The 10,146-nt window shown below is 32.8% G+C and overlaps 1 protein-coding gene across 1 annotated transcript in view; it reads left to right on the forward strand.

Annotated features, from left to right (window-relative positions):
- Positions 1 to 3,162, forward strand: part of LOC119838244 (isocitrate dehydrogenase [NAD] subunit gamma, mitochondrial-like) — a 6,624-nt gene extending 3,462 nt beyond the window's left edge. Inside the window, exons 5-7 of the mRNA XM_038364101.1 lie at positions 489 to 631; positions 1,530 to 1,681; positions 2,644 to 3,162. Coding sequence (XP_038220029.1) covers positions 489 to 631; positions 1,530 to 1,681; positions 2,644 to 2,864 — 516 coding nt within the window. The 3' untranslated portion in view covers positions 2,865 to 3,162. The remainder of the gene's footprint in view (positions 1 to 488; positions 632 to 1,529; positions 1,682 to 2,643) is intronic.
- The last annotated feature ends 6,984 nt before the right edge of the window (positions 3,163 to 10,146 follow it).

The following is a 10,146-nucleotide window of genomic DNA, read 5'->3' on the forward strand; positions in this document are numbered from 1 at the left end:
AAAAAAAAAAAAAAAAAAAAAAAACTAAGAAAGGAAGGTTGAATTTGTGTGTCTAGACTTTATATGCCAACTAGCTGCGCCCCGCGGTTTCACCCGCGTTAGTCCGGATCCCGTAGGAATATCGGGATAAAAAGATGCCTATATTATGTTAATCCCATTGTCCAGCTGTCTATGTACCAAATTTTATTGCAATCGGTTCAGTAGTTTTTGCACGAAAGAGCAACAAACACACACACATACTTACAAACTTTCGCATTTATATTAGTAGGATAGGATTTTGTGTCCAATGTGAAATATGATTGACTCAGGATAGTTCATTGCTTTTTCATTAACGTTTTATTTCATTTTGACTCGTACATAAAATTTAAGTACAAACTTCCTAACAAAGATAATCAATTCCTTCTAATTCATAATTAGTTGTCACAAAATGGCGTACAAGCGTTCCTATTCTCAGTTGAATCGCACAGCATGCAAATTTAACATTACAGGTGACCACAGTACACAAAGCGAACATAATGAAGTTATCCGATGGATTATTCTTGGAGACATCGCGGCGTATGGCCAAGGAGTACCCAGACATTGAGCACAATGACATGATCATAGACAACTGCTGCATGCAGCTTGTTGCGAGGTGAGTGAACTAAGTTATTATGACTTTGATTGCTGGTATTTCGAGTTATATATGGCATAAATTTTAACCATAGACCTTTAAATTTTATTTTTCCAATGACAAATAGATGAAGAAATTGCTGAAAGTTGATCAATTGATATGTCAAGGTTATATATAAAGAGTATATGGTATACACTCACTGTTATTAAAATCAACACATAATGTACTAATGATAGAATAGTATTTTCTTGTGTTTGATTTTACGCGAGTATTATACATTTAGAAATTAAAAACTTAACGGATTTTGGTCAGGAGCTCGCTGTAAATTGTTCGAAACGTCGGGTTAATAATATAATGAATAAATCGCGTTTAAAATCCGTTAATTATAGAATTTTCAAAAACATCTAAACTTTGTAGTGTATTGGTTAATTAAAAATATGTATATTTCACTTTTTAAACCTTATAATATTTTTTAAAGATGGAGACACATGTCCTCATCCTCGCCCATCCTAGCCCATTCCTTAATCCTAGTGGACAATCCTTTGCTTATCCTCTACCCCTTAAAAGCGGGTAGCGCATTCGCTGAGGCACTACCTCTGCTATTGTTCACTGATGGAGGTTCGTCTGTGGTGATCGCTTACCATCAGGCGAACCACCAACTCAGTTGCCCGCTATGACATAAAAAGTTTATTATTATCCCAGCTGCGTCCAGCGGTTACACCTGCGTGAGTCCGTATCCCGTAGGAATATCGGGATAAAAAGTTGCCTATATGTTATTCCAGTTGTCCAGCTGTCTACTTAGATTTTGCGTGAAAGAGTAACAAACGCACACAGATCCTTACAACCTTTCGCATTTATAATATTAGTAGGATAGGATAGGATGTTTGTTATAAAAAGAAGCAACAATCAAACCTTCCAGACCGCACCAGTTCGACGTGATGCTGATGACGAATCTCTATGGCTCGATCGTGTCCAACGTGGTGTGCGGGCTGCTGGGCGGCGCCGGCCTCCTCTCCGGCAGGAACTATGGCGACCATTACGCCGTCTTCGAGCCCGGCACCAGGAACACGGGTATGTGGTTTGACCGACTTCAGAAAAAGTGAGGAGGTTTTCAATTCGACTGTTTTTTTTTTTTTTTTTGGTGTGTGTAACCTTTAAAATTACTAGTACTGGGTTGCTCTAAAACCCACGGAGTTATAGAGTAATAAAAAAAAAAGCTGACTTAAGAACCTTCTTTGTTTGTCGAAATCTTGAAAACATCAAATCCTCATAATCTTAATATATATGAATTACGTGTTTGTCCGCGATGGACTCCTAAACTATTCAATTGATTTTAGTCAATTTTACACACCGTGCGCAGTTTTATCCAACTTAAGATAATATATACTGCCCGGAATGAGTCGTGCAGCTTGTATTTTACATTAAGCTAGCTGCGACCCGCGGTTTTACCCGCATAAGACCGTATCTCGCAGAAATATCGGGATAAAAAGTTATGCATATATGTTATTCTTGTTATTCAGCTATCTACGTACCGAATTTTATTGCAATCGGTTCAGTAGTTATTGCGTGAAAGAACAACAAACACACACACATCCTTACAAACTTTCGCATTTATAATATTAGTAGGAAGTAGGATAGGAAGTAAGATAGGATAATGCCAAATGCATATTAAACGAAATTTGTTATTAATATTTATCAATTTATGAATTTTAATATTTTTATTGATTTATATTATATTTAGTTCAATAATTTCAGCATGTGTTGTCGTAATTTGATCAAGCAAAATGTTTTATGAAATATCTATGTACGCATTATTGTCCAAAATCAAGCTGTGACAACTAGTTAATAAAACTTAACACTCCGCAGATATTCTGTATAATGCATTTGTGTCAGTTTTGTAGTGTTTGTAGTTATCCTGAATAAATAAATAAATGAATGAATGAATGAATTAATGAACGATTGAATGGATGAACGAATGAATGAATTAATGGATGAATGAATGAATGATATATAAAGGAATAATAAAATTACAGGCACGGCCATCGCCGGTAAGAACATCGCGAACCCCATAGCCATGATAAACGCTTCCATCGACATGCTGGAGCATCTGGGGCATCACTTCCATGCGGACCTGCTGCGCAGGGCCGTGAACAAGACGGTGAACATCGATAGAATCATCACGCCCGATGTCGGCGGCAACAACTCCTCGTCGGAAGTCGTCGACTCGATCATAGGTAACATCGGCAGGTGCTAATTGTATGGAGGGTAGTTGCACACGTTCCGAAAACCGTATCAAATCTATCATATACAGGTTATACATGGATGTTGGATTTTAAAATGGCAAAAAGGCATTTTAAAACGTTTATTAGCCGCGTTATATCTCTCACTCTCACGCACAAAACAATTGCGTCTCCTATATTCTCGTCCTGCCCGTCGGCACGAGTCCGGCAATTACCTGATTTGTATTGCGAGTGTGTTAAAAAGCAGCCCCAAAGTAAATAACAAGTCAAGACGTGGCTCAAGGATTATCGAGTGTCTTTTTTATCCTAGGACGTGTAGAAATTTTTGTAATAATTTCAGTAGAATAATGAAAAATAATTCAAAATATTTTCTGCGTAATCTCATACCGAAGGATCATGGTTTGACAATAAATTGGCGGTAATTTTCCTTATGTCATTGTGAAAGCCGTATGTTGTTTGTACATTATAAAAGCCGATGAGTCGTAAATAACTAAAAAAATAGTTTTTAAATCTTCTCGTTATTCATGTAGCTTTTTATAGTAAGTAATAAATAATATGTGATCTTGAAAGTATAGCTATATGAATAAAATTAATTATTTTATTATAATATAATAAGCCACTAGATCAAGTGGAAGTAAAAAGTAACGTGTGTAACAACCCTTATGTATTGGTGTATTCAAATCATTTTTTTTTAATGAAAGTCATAAATCGAATAGCTATGAATTTTATGTTGTCTATGTTGTCATTTTTGCAAACAGTCCGCTTGCCATTTTCTTTGTAGTTCATATTTTCAACAAATACGGATTTTTTAGTTTTCACCACTGATTTTAAATAACAATGAAAGAGTATTTGTTGAATTTCTATGCGTTTTTTTTTTTTTACGCGCCAGAATTGTAGAGTATTTCCCGCCTGAATTAGACATTGACGTTTGGCATAGATAAGCTATGTTAATTTGTATCGTATTGGCATTCATGTTTAGATAATCTGTAATAAATTAGGCTGTAATAAAGTTACCCCGTAAGTATTACCTACCTGTGTAATGTATTTATTTTAGTTTGTAATAAATATGAATAAATAGCTAATGCGTAGATAATGTAGTTTCATTTAATCTGTTGATACCTTGTTACCCATGTGACGCTGTCTCTGGAAATTTTGAGTTTTTTTTTTGTATTACGACTCGAATTTTATAATAATGATTATTGTATTGTCTGATATCGGAAAATATATTATGTAGTCGACAGTTTAATATAATACGAGATTGTTATCGCAATACTGTTTCTGAATTGTTTGAAGAAATTTTATGACAAAATATTTTATAATTATTAGTAGAGCCGTTATACATAGCTGTACAAATAGTATGTTTAATCAATGTTAAAAAATATATATGTATGTAATAGAGAGAGAGCGAAAGATTAAATTTATCAGTATTGTTGTCTCAGATAGAGAGAATCGATTATTAGAAAGCAATTAGATACACAATCACTAGCCCACGCTACATAGAAATGACTAGCCCTTGCTTTGTACAACCGATAGACAAATATCTCGAAGATAGCTCTATACATTCCTTTTAATTAATAAAAAGCATGCGGGGAGTCATTCTGATTTTTCCCAATTCATTGTTCAAGCAACATTACTTTGAACTACTGATAAAACTACTGTTTAATAGTAATGTATTTTGAACTATAATCGAGTCTTTTGTTAAATTAAATATTCTTATTTCTGAGTATAATAAATAGGAAGGCATGTAATTTGTATGTGTGCGTGCGGTTCTGTGTATAGACAGAGGCAGTCAAGATGGATGTGTGTGTGATGTGAGTGAAAGGTGAGCTTGCGCCATTTCAGGTCTTGTAGTACCCTTACGAACTACCATTTAAATAGACGAATTAAAAGCTTCTTCGCTACAGACTGCTTTGTGGCAAATAATATTATAGTATTAGGACGATGTAAAAGCGTTTCTTAATTATGTTTAGTTGAATACATAAATTATTGAACTTAGTTTGAGCGAGTTAAATTTTATAATTAATGGTAAGTTGAATTAAAGTTAAAATAGTTTAATAATTGATCTTAGAGGATTTCATTAATTTTCACTATTTTAAGCATGCTATTTTACATTAAGTTATACTATATGACTTTCATCTTGCCAAACTTCATCCAAATCGGATCAGAGGCTTGGTCGTAAAGGGACAGACAGTTTTTTTTTCGCAGTTGAGTATATATCAGTACGTAGAGTGGTATTGCTGCTTAATTTATTAATTTTAGTTCTTTGCTTTTATTTAATTTTCTGCTAATAGTGAAGTAAAGGTAGCGTTTGAACTCGTGATTGTTTTGTTTGATTACATTCATGTAGTAACCTATTAAAAAAACCTCATTTTGCTATAATATATTATATGTATTTAAAGCCCTTGTTTCTAATTGCGTAACGTTCTGATATCCCGACGTATATCGTGATTCTTGGATGTTGACAACAATATAAACTGATTATGAATATGAAGATGATGATAATTTCAGATTATTTGCATGGTCCAATTATATATCGAGCTTTTTGAAATAATTAGAAAGCAATGAGTATATAAAATAATTTAACATTTATTGTAAAAAGAAGTGTTTTACCAGAGTTTCTTTCTTGTGAATTTTTATTTTTATTTTGTGTATGGATTCACTTTTATTTTACAGATAATGTAGGAAAAGAGGCCTTGACAGAAGCTGTTGTTGTCGCGTGAAGATCTTTATCTATGTTTACAAATTTAAACTTGTCTATGTTCAAAACTTTACCGATAATATAGGATGTTTTAGAAGGAAATTATAAAATTAGCTATTATGTAAAGTAAATTATTTTGTAGATAAATCATAGTTATTTATTTCATCTTAACCACAGTTATAATCAATATTAATATACATACTAAAAACTATTACAAAACTTGAATATTGTCATAAAGAGAATGTACAGTACAAAATAAAAGCACATATTGAATGTTAAATAGTGAATTGCTTTTTAATTTTAATTTAGAATCCCTAAACTCATCATCCTTATTAACGATGGAAAATCTCTCGGTGACAACTTAAACTATTTCTTTCTCTAGGAGGATTTTTCCTTCTATTTATTTATTTATTTATGGGTGATTCGATCACTTGGAATTCTGTTTCGTGATCTTAGTTACTGACAGCTTCTGATATCTTCGCTTCATCACTACAGCTAGGTTCGAAGTAACGTAGTTCTTGTGCTGATTCTACGCACTCAACTCGAGACTTGATTAAACCGTGCGGTATATCACATATAAACATTTTACTCAACCAGTTCCTGTTCTTTCTTGTGAAATTTGGCATGTAGCTTCGGCAATCTTTATATTTCCTTTCGGTTTTCGTGATAAAGCAATTGATTGCTTCATCCAATTCCATCTGTTGTCCTTCAGTGAATTGCGATAGTAAAGTATCTCTGAGAGCGAGTCTTATTACGCAGAGTCGTTCCGTTTTATTAAGATCTGATGGTTTTGCCAATCGTCCGTTGATTTTCCTGCTTTCTGCTACTAGGAGGTTGAAAGCGTCAAGTCTGGTGAACGTGGTGGCAGTGTCGCTATCTGCTTGTAGAGTTTTCTTAGTGCTATTTGTTTGTTGACCAACATGAGGGTCCTCATGCTCTCCTTGCATTAAGTCTTCCGATCGGAGCTCGGTAAGACATCCCTCAACAGGCTGGGTCAGATCATGCTGAGGCAAAGTGCAGCTATGGGTCTTTGGCGGCTCCATGGCCTCACCCCCGTTTCCTCCAGGTAGTATGTATAGGTGCGGGGTTTTAGTATAAACTTAACGAGGGTGGACCCCTTCCCGCACCACATAGTACCCTTCACTGGAAAAATATCGGTTTTCTGGAAATTTTCCAATGTTTTCCCATTTTGGGTACGTTTAAATAACTGAGCTAGACAAAAATTTAAAACAAATACATTTTGGCCATTCTGTTGTCGACTGGTCTTGTAATATTTGGACAACAAAACATTAAAACAAGTTTCTTTCATCTATGTGAAGGCATTTAACGTTAGATTGTTTTATGAGTTAAGGGAAAATCTAATATTAAAAAAACTTTATTTGCGCAGGAGTTTTTGTAAGATAATCTAGCACTTTTTTTTCTAGTTTCCATTGTTTTGGTTAGTCCTAGATATGTTTGGAACTACTGATATTTTTAATAGCGTACCCCAAATAACCTTCTAGCAAAAACCATTACTCCTAATATGAATTCACCGAGATTCAATTAAAGAAATATAACAATATTCAACGATCAAATGAATCAAATATAGGAATAAATAAAACACATCAAAGGGTTTAAGATATATTGATACATTGTATTTCCACAAAGGAGATATGACATCAAGTGCGCGCTCATCGCATCCTACACTACTTACATACAATAAAATACAAAAAATAATAATAATTTAATACAAAACAATACAAAGTAAATGCGGCGATTATAAGGTTTTCAATTTCATCTGTGATTTTGACGCCATCACTGGCAACACTGAAGGTTCGATGACATAGTCTTTGTGACAGTGACAGATGCCAGTGTCATAAACAAAGTAATCTGGTGTCAACTTGTAAAATAGATACAAATTCATATTTAAATACTTATAAATAACCGTTAAATTGATAATGACTAGCATTTGATTGTTTTATCAGATTAAGGAATCTTTCGTCTTATCTATTTGCCAAGATTCATGCTCCGTTTATATTACATTTAAATGTAAATATGAATGAAGAAAGTTTTTAGAACTTATAACTAGATAAAGGCTAAAAACTTGTGTCAATAAATATTAAAAAATTGTGATAAATGTTATTTTTTCTATATAAATGTCATTATTTTAAATAAAATACGAGTTAATCAGTGTTGCCAGTATTACAATTTGCCAATAAAATACAATCGAAGAAAATTATGATTTCGCGTTTGTTGTAGTTTTTAATTTAATAGGTTATTATGAAATGTCGATGAATATATTATTGACAAATTGCAACATGAATAATCGATGATAAATGAGGCACAAAACCAGATCAAAATTAAAATAATTTAAAATGCATGTTATGGTCTCATTACCATATTTTTTTTAATATTGAGGGCTTTTGTAATGACGTACGTATGTTATGAAAATCCCCTCATAAAAACAGCGATAAAATAAATGAAAAATCTCTAAATAAATAAAAAATAAACTATTTATATATAAAATAAACATTACTTGGCAAGAAATAAATGCATCTCATCGATTATAACAATCGATTTTTTTTTAATTTTACCTATACGACTTTTTTTGGCAATTTCCAAACATTTATTTAGCACCAATTTTGGCTAAATTACATTCCAATAAATTAATATTAAAAATTCGAGTTAAAATCATATGGACCTCTGTCTACACTATGATCTGAATCTGTAGTCAATAGAGTTCAACCAGTATATCTCTGCAAAAAAGGCGGCAAAAAAAATTAATAGTTTTTATAAATCTATAACTGAATCATATAATATTATTTACGAAATTTCATTTTATTAGTTGTATGTCCTACGTATTAAATTTACTAAGTATAATATTCATTTAATTTTTTAATTTTGTGCAGGTGATTAAATCTATTTTTTTATTATCTCCTTTTAGTTCACAGATATACTGGCAAATATAAAAATTTACAATAAAAATAAAGAACCATTGTATTAAAATTGATATAAAAATTAAACATGTAGGCAGAGGTATTTTAAAAGAGTTTAAAATAAATAATAAAAAGGCACTCAGCTAGGCTGAGCGATAATTCGCTTTAATTGTATTTTTAATTAGTTTTTACTTCTAATGGAATAATAAATAACATTTGTTATTAAGAAAAATTTAAGTGTGTTTTTACGTCTTTTTTTATTTGTCACCATAAGTGAGATCTTTTTGTTGCCAGTTATAAAATATTAAAAAACAAAGGAATTTTTTCGAAATGGGTATTTAAAAAGAAATACCCACTACTACTGATCATTTGCAATATTTTGGGTTCGATATGTAAACGAAAAAAAAAAACAAAAAAAAAAAAAATTAAAAATACAATTTAAGCGTTAAAATAAATAATCATTACTCATTGGATGAGTAAGCGACGTCAGTCTATTCGATCGTCAAATTTGTTACGATATGTGTTAGTGATTTGGTTGAAAAACAGATTCATCTATACATATCGTATAGAAAACAATTGAAACCTATCTAAAACCATAATTATATATCTATCTATGTCATACAGGATTAAGTTGGACCGCATTATTACAACCCTGTTACAAAGTCTATTTAAATTTTGTTTGCGTTCCCCTTGATGCTCACTGTCCTTAAATACTACAAAATTACATTTTTATCCCAAATATATATAAGACTCTTGTTCATAAAATAACAAAGCAATATCAATTTTATTTTATAGTCATCAAGCGAAACGCATCTATTTTTTAACGATGGCAACAAACAGTCGACGCATTTGAATATGGAACGGTTCTTGTTTCGAAATTTAAAAATCACTAACACATATTTAAAGCTAAATAGTATTTCAATCATAAATTGCGCCAAATCGGCACACTAAACAAATCGCCAAACACGACATAACGTGTACAACTAAAAACATAACCACTTAAAGGGTTGACTATAATATACAATGGCATCAGAATCACAGATGAGTGTAAAAACGATAAAACTATCATAAAAATCACATTTATAATTAAATAATATTTAAAAATCACAGGTTTGAGAAAGATCTCTATGCTTAAAACTATAAGGAATACAAATTTGGCGGGAGCGCCGCTAAAATGCCGTGGAAACGCTGCGCAATATGCGCATGTATTCGGACGGCATTTTAGCGCACCCCCGACCGCAGATAAGTAATATTTTTCATTATCTATGGCATCACTCTTATGCAAACATCCCAAAAATTTGTTAACTACATTTCCCCTATCGTTTTGAACACATATACGCTCCATATCAAAAGCGGATGCCATAGTATTGCTAGTGTAAATAATACTGAATACACGCTGCTTAACAGAGAGCTTAAAATTAAACACGCGAATTAAATAAAAAAACGTATCGCTTAAATTAAGTCGTGTAAACCGACGTCGAACGTAACGCGACAAATAATCAGTACTTGAAAAAGCGGATAAAATAAACGCCGCGTAAAAAAAGTGCGATGCACGCGCGGTAACTACACTAACACATACACGACATATACGCCCCGCACGCAGACACAGAAGGCGACGCGTAAAAGTGACGCGGCGGCGCGTAACGCGTAACGTGCGCGCGACGCCGCCCACAGCCCAAGCCG

This window comes from Zerene cesonia, unplaced genomic scaffold (genome assembly GCF_012273895.1).
Source record: "Zerene cesonia ecotype Mississippi unplaced genomic scaffold, Zerene_cesonia_1.1 Zces_u001, whole genome shotgun sequence".
Lineage (NCBI taxonomy): Eukaryota > Metazoa > Arthropoda > Insecta > Lepidoptera > Pieridae > Zerene > Zerene cesonia.